A 25,778-nucleotide genomic window follows, 5' to 3' on the forward strand; every position below is an offset into this window, starting at 1 on the left:
TGCGCCACCCATCCTCCCTCCTCTGGTGCATTGCATTTGCCTCCTTTGGGCTGCTTGTCCTCCCTACAGGAAACCAGATCGGATTGTAACGCTGTTCAAAGAAATTACAAACTTGCTCATTAGCATGGTAAGTTCCAGTACATCTCTCCACATTGTTTTGATATAATGATATTTATTATGAGGCATAGTTTTAAACTCTTTGTTCATTCCTCCTCTGCTTCAAAGCAATTACAAAAGTCTGTGATTCTGTTTGAGTGTCTGAATTCCTTAAGGTCTTTGAAATTATCTGGCTGGCTGTTTACTCTTAGCCAGACTGGGAAATGGTGTTACTATGCTCTCTACTATGTATTGCAAGACATAGCTTGTAAAGGATGAGGCAAAGGGGCTGAAAACTTCCCTTTACTGTATTGTCATTTGTACAGTGAGACAGGGCACAATGCTTTGTCTTCGATAGCTACCTCTATCCTGGTATACAGATATTGATATCAACATCCTACATTTTTCCTAGCCAGAGATTGTTCATACATTTTAATTCCATAATTATTTTTATATCTTAGATTAATCTCAAATTTTTCCTCTTGACAGTGTGGTTGGTGTATGAATTCATATTATATTGACATTATTTTTCCTCAGGGTCAGCTCTTCATAGGTACTGTAGGATTCCAGGCTGAGACAACAGAGCCTCTACAAAAAATCAACACATGTGTCTCTGTTCTCAGAAAGTTTAGGTATGCATAACTTTGCTTAATTAGGATCTGCTTAGTGGTGAAAGTCAGCAGTGGTGTTACCTTCAAAAGGTTGTGTTTTACTAAAGAGCATTACTCAGGCAAGGCTGGGAAATTGTTTTATTTGCAGTATATACACAATAATGAATTAGTTACATTCAGAATTTTGCATGGATGTTATAGCTCTGCCAGATGAGATAAAAGGGCCAGTGAGATGACTTCCATGGATCTCTTCATTCACAGGCATGCAACGTGTAGAACTCTCTCATCACATGCATAGACATTCATTTGCAGAAACTGCTTGTTATGCCCACATGTGCTATCCTAATACTAGGTTCATTGAATTGTGTCATTTATAGTTTTGCATGATTCTTTTTCAGGCTGTGATAGAATGAAGCAGTTATGCATTTCATACTTAGCAGACTCTTTATATGTGACTCATAGATTCATGTCAAATTATAATTTCATATGAGAAGAAAACTATTACATAAATTGACTCATCCACTTCCTCAGAGAGATCTTTGAGGAGCACAGAGCCAAAGTGGAGAATTACTTTCCTGAGGGTGAGAGGCAACGTTCCTGGGAGTTCCATCCCACCCATGCCTTCTCTAGGATGGACCAATTTCTGGAGCGTCTTGCCAACATCAAGGCAAGGAAGTGATCTCAAACTTTGTTAACTAAGTAACTTTAAAAATTATATCATATTCTAACAAAGATCATATTTTTTATGGATATAATTAAGTAATTTTTTTCTTTCTAGCTCATGATGAACTTCATGCATTATAAGGCTGCTTATCATAAGAACCTTTGAAATGTGTGTTTTTGTGTTTATAGCAATGTTTCTCTTTCTAAAGGGCCTTGACTTACAGACAGACAGATGCACACACACACACACACACACACACACACACACACACACACACACACACACACACACACACTATATCTGGATTTAAAAAAGGCCTTTGATAAGGTACCACACCGGAGACTGATCTGGAAACTTGAAATGGTAGGAGGAGTGCATGGCAGTTTACTAAAATGGATGGAAGACTTTTTGGTAGGAAGAGAAATGAGAACAATAATTAAGGACAGACCATCAGAATGGGGCTTGGTGGAGAGTGGAGTTCCACAGGGATCAGTGTTGGCACCAGTAATGTTCGCGGTCTACATAAATGACATGGTGGATGGGGTGTCCAGTTATGTGAGCCTATTTGCAGACGATGCAAAATTGTTAAGAAAAGTGAGATGTGACAAAGATTGCGAACTACTCCAGGAAGACTTGGACAGAATATGGAAATGGAGCTGTACATGGCAAATGGAGTTCAACACGACAAAATGCAAGAAAATAGAGTTTGGCAAGAGTGAAAGAAGAATCAGGAGTATGTACAAGATAGGAAATGAAGACATAAAACCAGTCATGAAGAAAAGACCTTGGGGTGACAATTACCAATGACCTATCGCCAGAGAGACATATAAACAAAATAATTGGAGAAGTATTGAACTTATTGAGGAACATAAGAGTGGCGTTCGTATATTTAGATGAAGAAATGATGAAGAAAATAATTACTGCAATGATAAGACCGAGGCTTGAATATGCAACAATACAGTGGGCTCGAACTTAAAGAAACACATAAGGAAACTAGAGAAAGTACAGAGGGCTGCAACAAAATGGTGCCTGACTTAAGAGATTTGACTTATGAAGACAGACTGAAAAGAATGCAACTTCCGACCCTGGAAAACAGAAGAGAAAGGGGAGACCTGATAGCAATATACAGAGTGATGATTGGCATGGAAAAATGGATAGGGAAGATCTGTGTATGTGGAATGAAAGAATGTCGAGAGGGCATGGGAAAAACTAAAATGGCCACTTATAGGAGAGATGTGAAAAAATATAGCTTCCCTCATAGAAGGGTGGAAGCATGGAATAGTTTAGACGTGGAAGTGGTCAACGCAAGGAATATTCATGATTTTAAGGAAAAGCTGGACATTAATAGATATGGAGACGGGACAACACGAGCATAGCTCTTTTCCCGTATGTTACAATTAGGTAAATACAATTAGGTAAATACACACACACACACATACGGTGACCTAGTAACAATGTATAAAATAGTAAATGGCATTGAAAAGATAGACAAGGAAAACCCGGTGCTGGAATCTAGAAGGACAAGAAGACATGTAAAGAAGATTAGGATGAGGCAGTGTATGAAGGATATTGAAAATTACAGTTTTCCACATAGAACAGTAGAAAAGTGAAATGCATTGAATGACGAAGTTGTTACAGTACATAATGTGCATAACGTTAAAGAAAAACAGGATAAATGGATACATGGAGACAGGACACTATGAGCCCTGCTTGAACCCTGTACAATACAACTAGGTAAATACAACTAGGTAAATACAACTAGGTAAATACACACACACACACACACACACACAGGTGTGTTGGGAGGACTGGTCAATGGAAGGATCAGAGACAACATGGGGAAATACACTATTGACACTGGCAATGGAAAATGTGTTAACTCAGTGGGTCAAAGAAGATACTAGGTTTGGAGGAGAGGGAGCATCGTCAAGACTGGACTTGGTCTTTAGTACAGAGCCAATGGTCATTGAGGAGATGAGGGTGGAGTGCCCTTTAGCAAAGAGTGATCATGCAGTTTTGGAGTTCAAGGTGATAGATGAAGAGAAATCTAGAAGAAATGAAGAATATAAAGTGGGAAGATGGAATTATGCCAAGACAGATTTTGGAAACCTAAAGAAATTCTTTCAAGAGACAAATTGGATGAAATTCAAGAGTGCTAAGGAGCAAATGAAAAGTGGAAGGAATTTATAAAATATACAAAGAAGGTGAGAAAAATTTGTACCAATAAGACAACATAGAGAAGTTGGAAAGCAGGACTGGTTTAACGATAGATGTGAAAAGGCTAGAACAAGAAAAGAGGATGCATGGAAGAGGTGGAGAAGGAAAAGACGGATTAAGCAGTGGGAAAGTTACAAAAGAGCAAGAAATGAATATGTGTTGATTAGAAGAGAAGAAAGAAAGAAACAAGAAAAGGATATAATTGATAAATGTAAAGACCAACCAAGGCTTTTTACAGACATGTGAACAACAACATCAAAAATAGAGAAAGTATTGAAAGTTTAGAAGTAAATGGAGTATGCAGTGAAGATCCCAGGAAATGGCAGAGGCTATGAATGGATGCTTTCGGAAGGTATTCACAAAGGAGACTGCTTTTGACAAACCACTGGTAATGGAACAGAAAGGGATTATGAAGGAGTTTCAAGTAACTGTGGAGGAGATCAAGAATATGATGGGGAGTTTAGAAGTGAGAAAAGCTGTGGGACCTGATGGGGTATCAGGATGGATTTTAAGAGAATGCAGGGAGCAACTGGCAGAAAAAGTTTGTGAAGTAATTGATGCCTCATTAAGGGAAGGTGTAGTGCCCCAAGACTGGAAAAGAGCTAACATTGTCCCAATCTATAAATCAGGTAACAAGAGAGACCCATTGAACTATAGACCAGTGTCACTTACAAGTGTGGTAGCTAAGATGTGTGAGAGGGTGGTGAAGAATAGATGGACAGACTTCTTGGAGAAAAATGACATACTTTGTGAGTGTCAATTTGGTTTTAGAAAAGGGCGTTCATGCACGACAAACCTGATATGTTACTATTCGAGGGTGATAGATGTAATACAGGAAAGAGATGGTTGGGCTGATGGAATATATCTGGATTTAAAAAAGGCCTTTGATAAGGTACCACACCGGAGACTGATCTGGAAACTTGAAATGGTAGGAGGAGTGCATGGCAGTTTACTAAAATGGATGGAAGACTTTTGGTAGGAAGAGAAATGAGAACAATAATTAAGGACAGACCATCAGAATGGGGCTTGGTGGAGAGTGGAGTTCCACAGGGATCAGTGTTGGCACCAGTAATGTTCGCGGTCTACATAAATGACATGGTGGATGGGGTGTCCAGTTATGTGAGCCTATTTGCAGATGATGCAAAATTGTTAAGAAAAGTGAGATGTGACAAAGATTGCGAACTACTCCAGGAAGACTTGGACAGAATATGGAAATGGAGCTGTACATGGCAAATGGAGTTCAACACGACAAAATGCAAGAAAATAGAGTTTGGCAAGAGTGAAAGAAGAATCAGGAGTATGTACAAGATAGGAAATGAAGACATAAAACCAGTCATGAAGAAAAAGACCTTGGGGTGACAATTACCAATGACCTATCGCCAGAGAGACATATAAACAAAATAATTGGAGAAGTATTGAACTTATTGAGGAACATAAGAGTGGCGTTCAGATATTTAGATGAAGAAATGATGAAGAAAATAATTACTGCAATGATAAGACCGAGGCTTGAATATGCAACAATACAGTGGGCTCGAACTTAAAGAAACACATAAGGAAACTAGAGAAAGTACAGAGGGCTGCAACAAAAATGGTGCCTGACTTAAGAGATTTGACTTATGAAGACAGACTGAAAAGAATGCAACTTCCGACCCTGGAAAACAGAAGAGAAAGGGGAGACCTGATAGCAATATACAGAGTGATGATTGGCATGGAAAAATGGATAGGGAAGATCTGTGTATGTGGAATGAAAGAATGTCGAGAGGGCATGGGAAAAACTAAAATGGCCACTTATAGGAGAGATGTGAAAAAATATAGCTTCCCTCATAGAAGGGTGGAAGCATGGAATAGTTTAGACGTGGAAGTGGTCAACGCAAGGAATATTCATGATTTTAAGAAAAAGCTGGACATTAATAGATATGGAGACGGGACAACACGAGCATAGCTCTTTTCCCGTATGTTACAATTAGGTAAATACAATTAGGTAAATACACACACACACACACACACACACACACACACACACACACACACACACACACACACACACACACACACACACACAGTTTCTTTATATTTAGAGCTTTGAGTCAATATGTAATGTTCATTATTATCTTCTTACAGGAAATATTTGATGTAGCAAAAGAATTTCTGAAGATAGAGAAAGTAGAATTTGGTGGACCTAAGGGAAAAGTCCTTGGAGCAAATATATCATCTGTGTACAGGTGAGGTGACTCCTCCTCCTCCTCCTCCTCCTCTTCCTCCTCTTCTATTGAAATAATACATGTATATCCATATAAAAAATATCTAACAAGTATTTCACAAATTTTAGAGGTCAGCATTGAATTGAAGACTAAGGTCCTTTAAGATATTAACAAACCCACCCATTAATACGCAGACCAATAGCTACTAGTTTAAAAAAAAATATGTACTAATATATATATTTATATATATATGAAATTTGAAAATCAGTGAGTTCAATGAGGCGTACACAGCATTCTCCATCCTGACCTACGACTGTTTGGACCCCGCTGAGGATGCCTTCAATGAGGGACACCAACATTTCAAGAAGAAAGTAACCGAACTTGAGCAGCGTCTCAGCCTCATTGTGAAGAATGCACTGCAGGAGAGCCAGAGTCCTGAGGCATATTTCAAGGCAAGAAAGTGATGAGAATGATGATGATGATAATGATTAGGATTTATTCGTGAAGGAGGAAAGGAAAATTGAAAGAACGTAAAAAAATTAAATGGATGAAAGTGAGATGACAAAGAGTATCTGTGACAGTGAAACAGCCTGACAGGTGCCATAGCTATTAGAGGAAAGGCTTCTTGCAGAATAGAGGAGTACAAAGTGAGAGAGAGAGAGAGAGAGAGAGAGAGAGAGAGAGAGTGAGTGTGTGTTTCACTGTTTGATCTGCTGCAGTCTCTGACGAGACAGCCAGACGTTACCCTACGGAACAAGCTCAGAGCTCATTATTTCCGATCTTCGGATAGGCCTGAGACCAGGCACACACCACACACCGGGACAACAAGGTCACAACTCGATTTACATCCTGTACCTACTCACTGCTAGGTGAACAGGGGCTTCACGTGAAAGGAGACACACCCAAATATCTCCACCCGGCTGGGGAATCGAACCCCGGTCCTCTGGCTTGTGAAGCCAGTGCTCTAACCACTGAGCTACCGGGGCGTGTGTGCAAGAATTGGTGCATGTACTGTACTAGTGGAAGGGATGTTTCTGCAGTGACTATCCTAGATTAGAGTAAGTTACACTCTTTGTAATCTGGAAGTTCTTTGTCAGGATGGTCATGATGCAGCCTCAAATATATTTTATAATTAATTTTTCTTTATTCCTTCAGGTAGTGGAGTTGCTAGGAAGCATCCTGGAACGGCCTATAATCCAGGCTGAGTACACCAACTGCCTCCCACACCTTATTCACCTCTTGAAGCAAGAAATTGATACAGCCAAGGCAAGTTAGTTGTAATAATATCCTTTTAAATACGTAACCACCTTCACAATATGCTATGTTTCTTATTGGATTAATCTCAGTTAGTTAAAAGATTAATTGTTTGCCTGATTGCTTTTGTTGAGAGTTTATTGCAATGGTTGTTATATGCCTTTTATTTGATTTCTTTAGGAACTCTTTGAACGGTGGCAGAATGGAGAGGGCAATGATATGCAACAAGATGAGACAAAGACAGAAGAGGAAGATGTGGCACTTGAAGGAGAAGAACAAAGAAATGAAAGACAGGAGCTGAGGGACTGCAGTTTGCTTCACCGTTACTTTCCTCCTGTGGTGGGCAAGCTGAAGTGTTTGAAAGAGGTGCGGGACCGTGTGGCGGGCAACATGCAATCATTCTGTCAGCTTAATCACCCGTAAGTCAACTTTATTTCTCGTATACACTCACTCTGACCTTTGCATGTCTATGTAAAATGTACACATTAGTGTTGGATTATGTTTTAGTATGTGTTTGAATGAAATTATATGATCATTTTATTTTAAAAAATCACATTATTTCCTTTAATTACAGATTTGTAAGCAGTGAAGATGGAATGGTTCTGCAGCGGCAGTGGCAAGAAGTTGCTAATGATGTTCAGGAATACATTGATAAGGTGGTGGCTGAATGGCAAAATGTTGCAGGTGCTGACTACACCCCTGCTCTCAGCCAGCCACTCCTCCAACGTCGACATGATTCCACCATTGCGGTCAACTTCAGTGCTGAGGTACTTTGGTCTATGTTATAATCAATACCTGCAGATGCTCTCCTTCCATAAGTGAAGTGGCTTGTGCAGCATAAGAAAATATTTATGTGCACCAATTTTGTTCCATGTAGAGATGCATCTATTTCTAGTATGTTATGATGAGATATTGCAATGAATTTAGGTTTGAAGTGAGATTTACCTGACAATCTCTTGCTCCACACAGCTTGTTCGGGCACTACAGGAACTAAAGTATGTGTGGGTTGTGGGTGTGGTATTAAAAGAGGGAGCTGAACTAGCAGAGCGACGAGAAACTTTCAGGAAGTACACTGCAAACTTACAACTGGTGGCTGACTGGTGTGTACCACATCTCAAAGTTGAGCAATTTTGTTATTGCTTTATGCCTAAAAGTTGGGGATTAGATTTAGTTTGTTTTCAGGGAATGCATGCAGATATGAATGTAAAAAAAGATAACTAGATATGTGCACATGTAGGCATAGATATTGATAGATGGATTGATGGATAGATAGAGGTAAATAGATAGAAAGATAAGGAAAGAGAGAGAGAGAGAGAGAGAGAGAGAGAGAGAGAGAGAGAGAGAGAGAGAGAGAGGGAATATTCGTCCTACCCCACAAAAATATTGCTTTTCAGGTACAACCACATCAAGACCAACACTAATGATGTGGAATTCAATTTGATTCGCAAAGAAATGGAAGATATTGATACAAGTATTCTGAAGGCTGAGTCTGATCTGACATGGAACTCAGAGGGTGAGATGTTAGAAGGATTGAGTGGAATAGCATAAATTTGCATATGCTTTGTAAGTAGAGTTACACAATAAGGCAATTAATTTTTGCATAAGGTTATTGCTAAATCTAAGTTTTATGAGACTTTGAGTGCTAATTCATTATAACATGTTTATCACTTTCAGAAGCCCAAAATTTACATCTTCGTCATCCCTGAAATACTGCAACTGGATACCATGAAATATAAAGACATGTTTTTAAAATAGATAATATTAATAATGTTAATAATTGTGCAGTTTTCCACCTGTACATATTACTAATTTTCTCCAATTGCTTTAATTTTTTTTCTTTTAGGTGTATGGGATTATATTACAAATTTACGTGACACTGTAAGCAATTTGGAAAACCGTGTTCAGAAGGCCCAATCCAACATTAAAGTGATGGATGGCATTCTGGCTAGCTGGGTGCTGAAGCCAATCTTTGAGAGGAAGGATGGAAAGAAAGATGCACTTCTAAACCTTGAAGACAGAGAAGACAGGCTCAAGAAAGTGTATGTAGATATATAAAAAGATCTTATATGTATATGTACACACACACACACACACACACACACACACACACACACAAAGAAGATACTAGGTTTGGAGGAGAGGGAGCATCGTCAAGACTGGACTTGGTCTTTAGTACAGAGCCAATGGTCATTGAGGAGATGAGGGTGGAGTGCCCTTTAGCAAAGAGTGATCATGCAGTTTTGGAGTTCAAGGTGATAGACGAAGAGAAATCTAGAAGAAATGAAGAATATAAAGTGGGAAGATGGAATTATGCCAAGACAGATTTTGGAAACCTAAAGAAATTCTTTCAAGAGACAAATTGGATGAAATTCAAGAGTGCTAAGGAGCAAATGAAAAGTGGAAGGAATTTATAAAATATACAAAGAAGGTGAGAAAAATTTGTACCAATAAGACAACATAGAAGTTGGAAAGCAGGACTGGTTTAACGATAGATGTGAAAAGGCTAGAACAAGAAAAGAGGATGCATGGAAGAGGTGGAGAAGGAAAAGACGGATTAAGCAGTGGGAAAGTTACAAAAGAGCAAGAAATGAATATGTGTTGATTAGAAGAGAAGAAAGAAAGAAACAAGAAAAGGATATAATTGATAAATGTAAAGACCAACCAAGGCTTTTTACAGACATGTGAACAACAACATCAAAAATAGAGAAAGTATTGAAAGTTTAGAAGTAAATGGAGTATACAGTGAAGATCCCAGGGAAATGGCAGAGGCTATGAATGGATGCTTTCGGAAGGTATTCACAAAGGAGACTGCTTTTGACAAACCACTGGTAATGGAACAGAAAGGGATTATGAAGGAGTTTCAAGTAACTGTGGAGGAGATCAAGAACATGATGGGGAGTTTAGAAGTGAGAAAAGCTGTGGGACCTGATGGGGTATCAGGATGGATTTTAAGAGAATGCAGGGAGCAATTGGCAGAAAAAGTTTGTGAAGTAATTGATGCCTCATTAAGGGAAGGTGTAGTGCCCCAAGACTGGAAAAGAGCTAACATTGTCCCAATCTATAAATCAGGTAACAAGAGACCCATTGAACTATAGACCAGTGTCACTTACAAGTGTGGTAGCTAAGATGTGTGAGAGGGTGGTGAAGAATAGATGGACAGACTTCTTGGAGAAAAATGACATACTTTGTGAGTGTCAATTTGGTTTTAGGAAAGGGCGTTCATGCACGACAAACCTGATATGTTACTATTCGAGGGTGATAGATGTAATACAGGAAAGAGATGGTTGGGCTGATGGAATATATCTGGATTTAAAAAAGGCCTTTGATAAGGTACCACACCAGAGACTGATCTGGAAACTTGAAATGGTAGGAGGAGTGCATGGCAGTTTACTAAAATGGATGGAAGACTTTTGGTAGGAAGAGAAATGAGAACAATAATTAAGGACAGACCATCAGAATGGGGATTGGTGGAGAGTGGAGTTCCACAGGGATCAGTGTTGGCACCAGTAATGTTCGCAGTCTACATAAATGACATGGTGGATGGGGTGTCCAGTTATGTGAGCCTATTTGCAGACGATGCAAAATTGTTAAGAAAAGTGAGATGTGACAAAGATTGCGAACTACTCCAGGAAGACTTGGACAGAATATGGAAATGGAGCTGTACATGGCAAATGGAGTTCAACACGACAAAATGCAAGAAAATAGAGTTTGGCAAGAGTGAAAGAAGAATCAGGAGTATGTACAAGATAGGAAATGAAGACATAAAACCAGTCATGAAGAAAAAGACCTTGGGGTGACAATTACCAATGACCTATCGCCAGAGAGACATATAAACAAAATAATTGGAGAAGTATTGAACTTATTGAGGAACATAAGAGTGGCGTTCGTATATTTAGATGAAGAAATGATGAAGAAAATAATTACTGCAATGATAAGACCGAGGCTTGAATATGCAACAATACAGTGGGCTCGAACTTAAAGAAACACATAAGGAAACTAGAGAAAGTACAGAGGGCTGCAACAAAATGGTGCCTGACTTAAGAGATTTGACTTATGAAGACAGACTGAAAAGAATGCAACTTCCAACCCTGGAAAACAGAAGAGAAAGGGAGACCTGATAGCAATATACAGAGTGATGATTGGCATGGAAAAATGGATAGGGAAGATCTGTGTATGTGGAATGGAAGAATGTCGAGAGGGCATGGGAAAAAACTAAAATGGCCACTTATAGGAGAGATGTGAAAAATATAGCTTCCCTCATAGAAGGGTGGAAGCATGGAATAGTTTAGACGTGGAAGTGGTCAACGCAAGGAATATTCATGATTTTAAGAAAAAGCTGGACATTAATAGATATGGAGACGGGACAACACGAGCATAGCTCTTTTCCCGTATGTTACAATTAGGTAAATACAATTAGGTAAATACACACACACACACATGATGTATACGGACATAGATGGGGTTTTATCAAGTAAATTAGAATTAAGAGATTACATAAGGAAAGAAAATCCAGATATTGTATGCCTGGCTGAAACAAAACTAAATAAGGCAATCAAAATAGACTTGGACAATAGGTATAATGTATGGAGAAGAGACAGAGTGGGTAAAGGAGGAGGAGGAGTCATGATTATGTTAAGGAAAGAGATAGTGATAAATGAAATGGAATGTGGGGAAGGAAAAGCAGAAGTATTGTATATTAAGATGCATATTAATAAAAAAGAGATAACAATCATTGTAACATATGTGCCACCAAATTCATGGACCAATCAAGAATATAAAGACATGATAGATGACACAATAAGGAGTCTAATGAGAATCGTTAAAGAAAGGAGAAAAGTGATATTAGTAGGAGATTTCAACTGTAAAGAAGTGGACTGGGAAAATTATGAAAGTGGTATGGGGGAAGAAGCCTGGGGAGAAAGATTCTTGAACCTAATGATAGACAATATGATGGACCAGAGAGTAAAGGAATGCACAAGATTCAGAGGAAATGACGAGCCGGTGAGATTGGACCTAGTTTTTACAAGGGGTATACAAATGAATGATGATATAAGATATAAGTGCCCATTGGGAAAGAGTGACCATGCAATATTAGAAATAGATATAGAAGAGGGAAAGGAAGATAGAGACGATTCATACAAAGGAGACCGATTAAATTACAGAAAGGCTGATATTGAGAATCTCAAGAACTATTTTAAAAATGTAGACTGGGAGGAGATGGAAAACTCAGAGACAATGCAAGACAAATATAACTTATTTTTGGAAATATACAAAACAGGAGTCAGGGAATATGTCCCAAAATATAGACCTAAAGAAGAAGGAAAGAAAGATTGGTTTAATGCAAGGTGTGCCAAGGCAAAGGAGAAAAGAGATGGAGCATGGAAAAGGTGGAGGAGAAATAGAATCCAGCAAATAAGGAAAACTTCAAGGCAGCGAGAAATGAATATGTTAAGGTGAGGAAGGAAGAGGAAAAGAACTTCGAAAAAGACATTGTCGAAAAATGTAAGGAGCAACCAAAATTGTTCTATAGATTCATAAATGGAAAAATTAGGCAAAAGAAACAATAGAAAGGTTAAAAGGAGAGAACAGGATGGTGGAAGACCCAAAAAGTATGGCAGAACTATTAAATAAAAAATTCCAGGAGGTCTTTACTAAGGAATCCAAATTTGAGAGGCCACAGAGTAATAGAGAGACAATCTATATGAAAGAGATTAAAGTAACCAAGCTTGAAATAAAAGAGTTAATGAAGAAACTGGATGAAGAGAAGGCAATGGGACCGGATGAAGTCTCAGGCAGAATACTGAAAGAATGTAGGGAAGAACTAGCAAGTCCTATATACATCATAAAATGCTCAATAGAAAATGGAACAGTGCCAGTAGAATGGAAAAGAGCTGAGTAGGTTCCCATATATAAGAGTGGAAGAAGGAAGAACCTTTAAATTACAGACAGGTATCACTAACTAGTGTAATATGCAAGATGTGTGAAAGAATAATAAAGAAACAATGGATCGAGTTCCTCGAAGACAACAAATTAATATCAAATAGCCAATTTGGTTTTAGAAAAGGACGGTCTTGTGTAACTAATTTATTGAGTTTCTATTCTAGAATAGTTGATAGAGTACAAGAGAGAGAGGGATGGGTTGACTGCATTTATTTGGATTTAAAAAAGGCGTTTGACAAAGTGCCACATGCAAGATTACTGTGGAAGTTAGAGGAGAAGGGTGGCTTAAAAGGAAGCACATTGAGATGGATAGAAAATTATTTGAGGGGGAGAGAAATAAGGACGGTAGTTAAAGATATGAAGTCAAGTGGAGAGCAGTAGAAAGCGGAGTGCCACAGGGGTCAGTATTGGCACCAATACTTTTCCTCATTTATATTAACGACATGCCAGAAGGAGTGAACAGCTACATAAAATTGTTTGCAGACGATACAAAACTGTGCAGAGTTATAAAGCAAAAGGAGGATTGTGAAATACTGCAAGAAGACCTAAATAAGATCTGGGAATGGAGTAAGAAGTGGGAAATGGAATTCAATGTGAACAAAAGCCATGTCATGGAAATGGGAAAGAGTGAAAGACGACCTGTGGGAATCTATAAGATGGGAGATGGAGTAGAACTGGAGAAAGTCAAAAAGGAAAAGGACTTAGGAGTGACGATGGAAGAAAACAATCAACCAGTAAGCCATATTGATAGAATTTTTAGAGAAACATAATTTGCTAAGGAATATTGGAGTAGCATTTCACTACATGGACAAAGAAATGATGAAGAAATTGATAAGTACTATAATAAGACCCAGATTGGAATATGCAGGAGTAGTGTGGACCCCTCATAAAAGAAACACATAAGGAAATTGAGAGGCTACAAAAATGGCTACAAGAATGGTTCCAGAATTTGAAGGGATGACATATGAGGAGAGACTAAAGGCTATGGATCTACCAACCCTGGAACAAAGAAGGAGAGAGGAGACCTGATACAAGTTTATAAATTGATCAACGGAATGGACCAAGTGGATAATGAGAAACTGATCCTGAGAGAAGAATATGACATCGAAGCACAAGATCGCATAGTAAAAAGCTGAGAAAGGAAGATGTCTGAGAGATATTAAAAAATAGTTTCCCGCAGAGATGTATTGAGACGTAGAACAGTTTAGATGAAGAAGTAGTGTCTGCAACGAGTGTGCACACTTTTAAAGTAAGATTGGATAAGTGTAGATATGGAGACGGGGCCACACGAGCATAAAGCCCAGGCCCTGTAAAACTACAACTAGGTAAATACAACTAGGTAAATACATACACACACACACACACACACACACACACGAGAGAGAGAGAGACGCAGTCGAGGAAGGACGCAATGCTGTCGCTCCCGAGAATCAGCTGATCTTCACTACCTTTGTTTGGGTTTGCAGTGGTCTGTCTGGGCGAGTGTAGTGTGGACTTTTCATGAATACAATGTTACAAAATCATGAGTGAGAAAGAGATTCCACCTAAATGCAGGTATGAGACACAGGAAAGAATGAAAGCTAATGATGACTATGTTGGTGAGGGAGAAAGAGCATTCGAAGGCTTTGATACGGCGCATACTTCACTATTTGATAGAGTGTTGACTATCGAATGTAAATTAGATAAATTGATAAAGGAGAGCATGGGAATGAAAGAGAATGAAGAACAGGATAAAGAGCTCCAGAAATTGAAAGAAAGGATAAAAAGAGTGGAAGAAAACAAAATTAGGCTAAGAACAGAAAATGAAGAATTAAAAGTTGAATTAGCTAACTACAAGAAATTGATGGAAGAAGGACTCAGTAAAGCCGAGGAAGGAAAAGAGAAGCTGAAAGATCTAGTTAACAAAGAAGAAGAAAGAGTACAAGACGTGATTAAAAAAGAAGTACAGGCATGGAGAATCCAAGATAAGAAAGACAAGGAATCATTTCAGGAAGTATTTCAAGAACAGTTAAAAGAAAGAGATGAAAATATGACAAACAAAATGATAGGACTCCTGAAGAAAAAAGAAAATTTAGTAAGAGAAATTGCAGAAAATAAAGAGTGTAATTATTTTTGGACTGAAAGAAAAAAATGTTAAATATAGACCAAGAAGGGAAAAGGACGAAATGAAATCAGTAAAAGACCTACTAAAACATCTAAATGACGAGGATAGACAGAACATAGAAGAAGAAGTAGAAGAAATCCATAGAATGGGACCATATCAAGAGAGAACAGTGAGACCAATTAAGATATTACTAAAATCACAAGCAGCAACAGAAGAAGTACTATATAGAAAAACAAAACTCAGAGAAACAGAAGGTTGCAAAGAAGATATATATAATATAAAAAAAATATAATAATATATATAAATAAAAATATAAATAAAAAAATATATATATATATATATAATATATATAAAATAATATATATATAAAAAATATATATATATAATATAAAAAAAATAAATATAAATAAAATATATATATATATATATATATATATATATATATATATATATATATATATATATATATATATATATATATATATATATATATATATATATAATATAAAGAAAAATAGAAACAAAGAGGAAAGGAAGAGACACAACGAACTGGTGGCAGAAGCAACAGAAAAAAATAATGGAAGATCAGAGGAGGAGAAGAAGGCATTTTTTTGGAGAACTATAGAAGACAGGATAAGGAAATGGTATATAAAAGAGAAGAAAGAGAAAAAAATGGAACAAGTTTAACTAAAAATGATAAGAACAAGAGATTAAAAATGATGTATACAAACTTAGATGGGATTTTATCTGGTAAATTAGAATTAAGAGATTACATAAAGAAAGAAGAACCAGATATTGTATGCCTGGTGGAAACAAAGTTAAATGAAGCAATAAAAATAGGCATAGATAAAAGGTATAATATATGGAGGAGAGATAGAGTGGGTAAAGGAGGTGGAGGAGTCATGATAATGTTAAGGAAAGAGATGGTGGTAAATCAAGTGGAGTGTGGGGAAGGAAAATCAGAAATACTGTACATTAAGATACATATTAATAAAAAGGAGTTAACAATCATTGGAACATATGTGCCACCAAAAACAAATTCATGGACTAATCAAGAATATAAAGACAAGATAAATGACACAATAAGGAGTCTTACAAGAACATTAAAGAAAGGAGAAAAGTGATATTAGTAGGAGATTTCAACTGTAAGGAGGTAGACTGGGAAAATTATAAAAATGGTATGGGGGAAGAAGCCTGGGGAGATAGATTCCTGAACCTAATGATAGATAATTTGATGGTCCAAAGAGTAAAGGAAAACACAAGATTCAGAGAAAACGATGAGCCGGCAAGATTAGACCTAGTTTTTATAAGGGATATACAAATTAACGATGACATAAGATATAAGTGCCCATTGGGAAAGAGTGACCATATAATATTAGAAATGGATATAGAAGAAGGAAAGGAAGATAGAGATGAATCATACAAAGGAGACTGATTAAATTACAGAAAGGCTGATATTGAGATTGAGAACCTTAAGAGCTATTTTAAAAACGTAAACTGGGAGAAGATGGAAAACTCAGAAACGGTTCAAGAGAAATATAACTTATTTTTGGAAATATACAAAACAGGAGTCAAGGAATATGTCTCGAAATATAGACCTAAAGAAGAAGGAAAGAAAGATTGGTTTAATGCAAGATGTGGTCGGGCAAAGGAGAAACGAGATGGAGCATGGAAAAGGTGGAGAAGAAATAGAAATCCAGAAAATAAGGAAAACTTCAAAACAGCAAGAAATGAATATGCTAAGGTGAGAAAGGAAGAAGAAAGGAACTATGAAAAGGACATTGTCAAAAAATGTAAGGAACAACCAAAATTGTTCTACAGATTCATAAATGGAAAAATAAGACAAAGAGAAACAATAAAAAGGTTAAAAGGAGAGAACGGAATGGTGGAAGACCCAAAAAGTATGGCAGAACTGTTAAATAGTAAATTTCAGGAGGTCTTTACTAAGGAATCCAAATTTGAAAGACCACAGGGTAATAGAGAGACTGTCCATATGAAAGAAATTAAAGTAACCAAGCTTGAAATAAAAAAGTTGATGACAGAACTGGATGAGGAAAAGGCAATGGGACTGGATGAAGTCTCAGGCAGAATACTGAAAGAATGTAGGGAAGAACTAGCAAGTCCTATATACAGTGGAACCATGCGTGCTTTGGGATCTTCTCAGAATCCTGTCCACGGTCCGAGTGTAGGTTGAATCACTGAGAAAAGAGCGGGTGGGCTTTGAGATAGGAGGTAAAAAGTAGCCCATAAACTCCCATGAATAGTCCACATGGTATAAAAAAAAAAAACATAAAATGCTCAATAGAAAATGGAACAGTACCAGTGGAGTGGAAAAGAGCTGAGGTGGTTCCCATATATAAGAACAGAAGGAAGGAAGAACCTTTAAATTACAGACTGGTATCACTCACTAGTGTAATATGCAAGATGTGTGAAAGAATAATAAAGAAACAATGGATCGAGTTCCTTGAAGACAACAAATTATTATCAAATAGCCAATTTGGTTTTAGAAAAGGTTGGTCATGTGTAACAAATTTATTGAGTTTCTACTCTAGAATAGTTGATAAAGTACAAGAGAGAGAGGGATGGATTGACTGTATTTGTTTAGATTTAAAAAAGGCGTTTGATAAAGTGCCACATGAAAGATTACTATGGAAGTTAGAGGAGAAGGGTGGCTTAAAAGGAAGCACATTGAGATGGATGAAAAATTACTTGAAGGGGAGAGAAATAAGGATGATAGTTAAAGATATGAAGTCCAAGTGGAGAACAGTAGACAGCGGAGTGCCACAGGGGTCAGTATTGGCGCCAATACTTTTTCTTGTATACATAAACGACATGCCAGAAGGAGTGAACAGCTACATAAATCTGTTTGCGGACGATGTGAAACTGTGCAGAGTCAAAAAGAGGATTGTGAAATACTACAGGAAGACTTAAAGAAGATCTGGAAATGGAGTAAAAAATGGGAGATGGAATTCAATGTGGACAAAAGCCATGTCATGGAAATGAGAAAAAGTGAAAGACGACCAGGGGAAATCTATAAGATGGGAGATGGAGTAGAACTAGAAAAAGTAAAAAAGGAAAAGGACTTGGGAGTGACAGTGGAAGAAAACAATCAACCGGTAAGCCATATTGATAGAATTTTCAGAGAGACGTATAATTTGCTAAGGAATATTGGATTAGCATTTCACTATATGGACAAAGAAATGATGAAGAAATTGATAAGTACTAAATAAGACCTAGATTGGAATATGCAGGAGTTGTGTGGACCCCCATAAAAAGAAACACATAAGGAAATTGGAGAGACTGCAAAAAATGGCTACAAGAATGGTTCCAGAATTTAAAGGGATGACATATGAGGAGAGACTAAAAGCTATGGATCTACCAATCCTGGAACAGAGAAGAGAGAGAGGGGATCTGATACAAGTTTATAAATTGATTAACGGAATGGATCAAGTGGATAATGAGAAACTAATCCTGAGAGAAGAATATGACATTAAAAGTACAAGATCGCATAGTAAGAAACTGAGGAAGGGAAGATGTCTGAGAGATGTAAAAAAATTTAGTTTCCCGCAAAGATGTGTTGAGACTTGGAACAGTTTTGAGTGAGGAAGTGGTGTCAGCAAAGAGAGTACATAGTTTTAGAGAAAAATTGGATAAGTGTAGATATGGAGACGGGACCACACGAGCATAAAGCCCAGGCCCTGTAAAACTACAACTAGGTAAATACAACTAGGTAAATACACACACACACACACACACACACACACACACACACACACACACACACACACACACACACACACACACACACACACACACGGGACACCGTCGATGGCGGATGTGGTCGCTGAGCTCCAGAGCAATCATCTCTAATTCTACAGTTGCCATTGCCTAAGAGTAACTAAGGTGGGAAAGGAGCTTGTAATGTTTGTCCCGTCTCCATATAGTCATGTTACTGTTGATTAGCAAAATAATGTCCAGGGAAGGTGAATATAAACTGTAGCCTGCGTTTGAGCCATCAGCTGAAGTTTGTTTACATCTGCGCAACATGGCGGCCGTGAACTCGAAAGATGAATCAGACTTCACAGGATTTCAAGGAATAATGGAGAAGAGCGTTTATGTGAAGAAAATTCTGGAGTTGGAAGGTAAAATTGAAAAACTGTTTGAAAAGTATGGGGCCTGGAAACGAGTTATGACAATGTAATGAAAGAGTGCGCTGAAATGAAGAAGAAAATGCAGTACTGAAAGAGGAAGTTAAGTTAATTAAAGTGAATTGCGACAAATGTGGAGAATCTTTAGGAAAAGTGATGGAGAAGCAGGCTGAATGGAAAAAAGTCAGGAAGTGGAAAGAAAGGAGGTAAATTACAAAGTTGCAAGTCTGGAAAAGGAAATCAAAGAGTCTGGGAGAAAACTTTGGGCCTTGCTGAAATTATAGATCAACAGATCATAGAAGAGAAGATTGCTGAGAAAGTGGTGAAGGTTATTAAGTCAAATGAGACATTGGTGAGGAAACTGTAGACAAAAGAGATGTGTGGTGATATTTGGTGTGGAGGAGGATAAGACACCGAGTAAAATGGAGAGAGAAAAACATAAAAAGGTGATAAATAATATCATTAATGTGGTGCAGGAGGAGGAAAAGACCTAGTACAAGAAATAGAGGACTTCCATAGAATTGGAAAGTTCACAGGAGAAGGTATGAGGCCAATAAGAATCAAACTTAAGTCACAAAAGGATGTAGATGAATTGGTGGAGAAGTCATGGAGGCTAGCCCAGCAGGAAACAACAAGGAAGATTTGGTTGAGAAGAGATCTCGGTGAAAAGGAAGAGAAATGTTAAATGAGTTGAGAAAGGAGGCTTTGAAAAAAATGAAGAGAGGACAGAAGAGGAGAAGAAAGAGTTTTCTGGAGAATCTTGGATATGAGACTGAGGAAGTGGTTCATAACCCAGAAAAGTACAGCAAGAAAGGACTAAAGAAACTTACGTATGAGCGGAATGTAATGTATTCCAACATAAATGGAGTGATATCGGGATTTTAGAACTCAACGATTACTTGAGGGACAAGAACCCAGATATTGTGGGTCTTACTGAAACAAAACTGAGAGAGGAGAAGACCTGATGATGGTTGGAGAAGGAAATATAATGTTTGGAAAAGAAATAGAGTAGGTAAGATGGGAGGAGGAGTGATGTTGCTGGTTAAAAAGATATAAAGGTGGATCAAGTGAAAGAAGGTATGGGAAAGGCAGAAGTGCTAAAGATCAGAGCAGAAACTAATGAAGGAAAAAGAGGCACTACATAGTGGTGTACGTACCACCTAAGACAAATGCATGGTCAGTACAGGAATATGAAGAAATGATAAGTGATACAGGAACATGTCTGGAAGAAATGTTGGGTGGCTGTGAACGAACTATAATGATGGGAGATTTTAATTGTAAAGAGGTGTGTTGGGAGGACTGGTCAATGGAAGGATCAGAGACAACATGGGGAAATACACTATTGACACTGGCAATGGAAAATGTGTTAACTCAGTGGGTCAAAGAAGATACTAGGTTTGGAGGAGAGGAGCATCGTCAAGACTGGACTTGGTCTTTAGTACAGAGCCAATGGTCATTGAGGAGATGAGGGTGGAGTGCCCTTTAGCAAAGAGTGATCATGCAGTTTTGGAGTTCAAGGTGATAGATGAAGAGAAATCTAGAAGAAATGAAGAATATAAAGTGGGAAGATGGAATTATGCCAAGACAGATTTTGGAAACCTAAAGAAATTCTTTCAAGAGACAAATTGGATGAAATTCAAGAGTGCTAAGGAGCAAATGAAAAGTGGAAGGAATTTATAAAAATATACAAAGAAGGTGAGAAAAATTTGTACCAATAAGACAACATAGAGAAGTTGGAAAGCAGGACTGGTTTAACGATAGATGTGAAAAGGCTAGAACAAGAAAAGAGGATGCATGGAAGAGGTGGAGAAGGAAAAGACGGATTAAGCAGTGGGAAAGTTACAAAAGAGCAAGAAATGAATATGTGTTGATTAGAAGAGAAGAAAGAAAGAAACAAGAAAAGGATATAATTGATAAATGTAAAGACCAACCAAGGCTTTTTACAGACATGTGAACAACAACATCAAAAATAGAGAAAGTATTGAAAGTTTAGAAGTAAATGGAGTATGCAGTGAAGATCCCAGGAAATGGCAGAGGCTATGAATGGATGCTTTCGGAAGGTATTCACAAAGGAGACTGCTTTTGACAAACCACTGGTAATGGAACAGAAAGGGATTATGAAGGAGTTTCAAGTAACTGTGGAGGAGATCAAGAATATGATGGGGAGTTTAGAAGTGAGAAAAGCTGTGGGACCTGATGGGGTATCAGGATGGATTTTAAGAGAATGCAGGAGCAACTGGCAGAAAAAGTTTGTGAAGTAATTGATGCCTCATTAAGGGAAGGTGTAGTGCCCCAAGACTGGAAAAGAGCTAACATTGTCCCAATTTATAAATCAGGTAACAAGAGACCCATTGAACTATAGACCAGTGTCACTTACAAGTGTGGTAGCTAAGATGTGTGAGAGGGTGGTGAAGAATAGATGGACAGACTTCTTGGAGAAAAATGACATACTTTGTGAGTGTCAATTTGGTTTTAGAAAAGGGCGTTCATGCACGACAAACCTGATATGTTACTATTCGAGGGTGATAGATGTAATACAGGAAAGAGATGGTTGGGCTGATGGAATATATCTGGATTTAAAAAAGGCCTTTGATAAGGTACCACACCGGAGACTGATCTGGAAACTTGAAATGGTAGGAGGAGTGCATGGCAGTTTACTAAAATGGATGGAAGACTTTTGGTAGGAAGAGAAATGAGAACAATAATTAAGGACAGACCATCAGAATGGGGCTTGGTGGAGAGTGGAGTTCCACAGGGATCAGTGTTGGCACCAGTAATGTTCGCGGTCTACATAAATGACATGGTGGATGGGGTGTCCAGTTATGTGAGCCTATTTGCAGACGATGCAAAATTGTTAAGAAAAGTGAGATGTGACAAAGATTGCGAACTACTCCAGGAAGACTTGGACAGAATATGGAAATGGAGCTGTACATGGCAAATGGAGTTCAACACGACAAAATGCAAGAAAATAGAGTTTGGCAAGAGTGAAAGAAGAATCAGGAGTATGTACAAGATAGGAAATGAAGACATAAAACCAGTCATGAAGAAAAAGACCTTGGGGTGACAATTACCAATGACCTATCGCCAGAGAGACATATAAACAAAATAATTGGAGAAGTATTGAACTTATTGAGGAACATAAGAGTGGCGTTCGTATATTTAGATGAAGAAATGATGAAGAAAATAATTACTGCAATGATAAGACCGAGGCTTGAATATGCAACAATACAGTGGGCTCGAACTTAAAGAAACACATAAGGAAACTAGAGAAAGTACAGAGGGCTGCAACAAAATGGTGCCTGACTTAAGAGATTTGACTTATGAAGACAGACTGAACAGAATGCAACTTCCGACCCTGGAAAACAGAAGAGAAAGGGAGACCTGATAGCAATATACAGAGTGATGATTGGCATGGAAAAATGGATAGGGAAGATCTGTGTATGTGGAATGAAAGAATGTCGAGAGGGCATGGGAAAAACTAAAATGGCCACTTATAGGAGAGATGTGAAAAATATAGCTTCCCTCATAGAAGGGTGGAAGCATGGAATAGTTTAGACGTGGAAGTGGTCAACGCAAGGAATATTCATGATTTTAAGAAAAAGCTGGACATTAGTAGATATGGAGACGGGACAGTACGAGCATAGCTCTTTTCCCGTATGTTACAATTAGGTAAATACAATTAGGTAAATACACACACACACACACACACACACACACACACACACACACACACACACACACACACACACACACACACACACACACACACACACACACACACACACTATGCGATCTTGTGCTTCTAAAGTCATATTCTTCTCTCAGGATCAGTGGATAATGAGAAACTGATCCTGAGAGAAGAATATGACTTTAGAAGCACAAGATCGCATAGTAAGAAACTAAGGAAGGGACGATGTCTGAGAGATGTTAAAAAATCTAGTTTCCCGCAAAGATGTGTTGAGACTTGGAACAGTTTGAGTGAGGAAGTGGTATCAGCAAAGAGTGTACATAGTTTTAAAGAAAAATTGGATAAGTGTAGATATGGAGACGGGACCACACAAGCATAAAGCCCAGGCCCTGTAAAACTACAACTAGGTAAATACAACTAGGTAAATACACACACACATGCATACACAGCAGGACCTCTGTTGCTGAATTTAATTAGTTCTCGAAGGCTGTTTGCGAACTAAAATGTTAGTGAACTAAAACCATTTTCCCCATAGGAATCAATGTAAAATAGATTAATCTGTTCCTCTAGACCATGATTGCATGAGAGAGCGACTTGACACACATCCTGCAGTTCTTACAGCACATATCCTCTATGAAATGCTTTTGTGCACTTCTCTGCTCTAGTAAACAAAGGATCATCTTTGCTATAGTAATGGCGTCTACCTGACAGCCAGATTGCATACGCTGATCTTCCTGGCAACGTTCATCATGCCTCACTATCTGTCCTAGAGGTGAAGTGCCTCTGTGTGTGCTGCGATCGGTTGTGATGACAAATATATAGCAGTCCAAACAAATATCTCTCAGAAACTCGTGACTCCCAAGACTTGATATACCAACAAATTATCTTGGAAATACTTATATTTTTTGTAGTGTTCCACATTAAATTGTAATGAAGTTCTCATTTTCTGTTAGTCTTTGTGTGATTGAACATTAGTATTATTTTCAAGGCACTTTGCTGGTATGGCTTTCTTTATTTCCACTGTAATATGCTTCAGGTTTTTAACACCATTTCACTACCTTGGGAAGCATAACTAGGATCAATTTAATGAAAAAAATATATAATAATGGCATTACAAGAAATACACAACAACAAACGCACTCCTTATAATACTATCTTGCAACAAATGCAGCGACTCTGTTCCTGGACCAAATTTTTGTTCATGGACCAAGACAAAACATGTTGAAATAAACTGATTTGTTCGTGCACTGAGGTGTTCGTGAACTGAGGTTCCACTATATATATATATATATATATATATATATATATATATATATATATATATATATATATATATATATATATATATATATATATATATATATATATATATATATATATATATATATATATATATATATATATATATATATATATATATATATATATATATATATATATATATATATATATATATATATATATATATATATATATATATATATATATATATATATATATATATATATATATATATATATATATATATATATATATATATATATATATATATATATATATATATATATATATATATATATATATATATATATATATATATATATATATATATATATATATATATATATATATATATATATATATATATATATATATATATACAGGCAACCCCGTTTAACGAAGCTTCACACAACGAACCCTTGGCTATCGCGACTTCAGCTATTGCGTTTTATTGCTATCACGCACCCATGAAAAGCTGCTAAAATTTCATTATCGTGACCTCAGATGCCTGCTATCGCGCGCCCAGCCATGACGTCATAGGATATATGAGCGCTTATTGGCCAAAACTGCCTTCCCGCCAAGATCAATTCGGCTATCGCGTTTTCGGGTGAGGCGCTGCTATTTTGGCCCCAATTGGGCGCGATAGCCGAGGGTTAAGTGTATATAAAAAAATCATATGTTAGGGCCATTGTATGTCGAAGTACCACTATATATATACAGGCAACCCCGTTTAACGAAGGGATTACGTTCCTAAAAAACACTTCGTTAAGCAAAACTTCGTTAAGCGAACCGATTATAACAAGTTTAACTCCTGATTTGAACTTCCATTGAGAGTAAGCAAAGTGAGAGTGCATCATAATACAATAAAAGGTTTAATGAAAGTAAAAATTATGAAGTTAAACATTTAGGTAGTTTAATTTAAGTCATTATAAGGTACACTAATGTATGTATGTACGTAACTTTATAATGTTGATGATCTTAACTTTATGAAGGGAGGGAGAGTGAAACGGGAAATACACTAACTGGCAACCTGTGGAATGTAAACAAAAAGCGCATCATGGTACCGCATACAAAACTTATGTACCACATTTCCACAAGGCTTTCCATTTTATCTATTGTAGAGTCACGAGTTCTGGTGGTTCTTTTAGTTTGCAAGGAAGATGAGGTCTCACTAGCCTTCTTAATAAAGTCTCTTGACTTGAAAATAGTAGACAGTAGATGGAGTCAAGCCATGGTGGGAAGCAATGTTATTAGTTTTCTGGCCTTTCTCTTGTCTGTGAATAATACCCAGCTTCACTTCGAGAGTAAGACACTTCCTGATCTTCTTAGGAACGTTAGGCCACATTGCAGGGCGTTTTGGTGGTAAGTTGAACTAAGGAAGATGAGCTGCTGGTGACGCTGTTATGTTTTGACTGGGCAGTGAGTGGTGCGTGTGATCTTGATCTTGATGCTACAGGTGACACAGAATTTCTTCTGAGTCAGGCCTTTGTATCGGCAGAGCCTGTGTTGTCCACGAGAGGCTTGATCTTGATCTTTATTCTACAGGTGTCTCAGGATTTCTCCTGAGGCAGGCC

At 37.5% G+C, this 25,778-nt stretch overlaps 1 protein-coding gene across 1 annotated transcript in view; it reads left to right on the forward strand.

The window, feature by feature from the left end:
* Positions 1-25,778, forward strand: part of LOC123505166 (dynein beta chain, ciliary-like) — a 116,262-nt gene that overhangs the window by 3,513 nt on the left and 86,971 nt on the right. Inside the window, exons 6-16 of the mRNA XM_045256326.1 lie at positions 1-127; positions 634-728; positions 1,239-1,374; positions 5,710-5,810; positions 6,058-6,241; positions 6,945-7,055; positions 7,224-7,462; positions 7,618-7,810; positions 8,013-8,143; positions 8,438-8,556; positions 8,887-9,082. The exon at positions 1-127 is cut by the window's left edge and continues 85 nt beyond it. Of these exons, the coding sequence (XP_045112261.1) occupies positions 1-127; positions 634-728; positions 1,239-1,374; positions 5,710-5,810; positions 6,058-6,241; positions 6,945-7,055; positions 7,224-7,462; positions 7,618-7,810; positions 8,013-8,143; positions 8,438-8,556; positions 8,887-9,082 (1,632 nt within the window). The remainder of the gene's footprint in view (positions 128-633; positions 729-1,238; positions 1,375-5,709; positions 5,811-6,057; positions 6,242-6,944; positions 7,056-7,223; positions 7,463-7,617; positions 7,811-8,012; positions 8,144-8,437; positions 8,557-8,886; positions 9,083-25,778) is intronic.

The sequence above is a fragment of the Portunus trituberculatus genome, chromosome 17 (assembly GCF_017591435.1).
Source record: "Portunus trituberculatus isolate SZX2019 chromosome 17, ASM1759143v1, whole genome shotgun sequence".
Lineage (NCBI taxonomy): Eukaryota > Metazoa > Arthropoda > Malacostraca > Decapoda > Portunidae > Portunus > Portunus trituberculatus.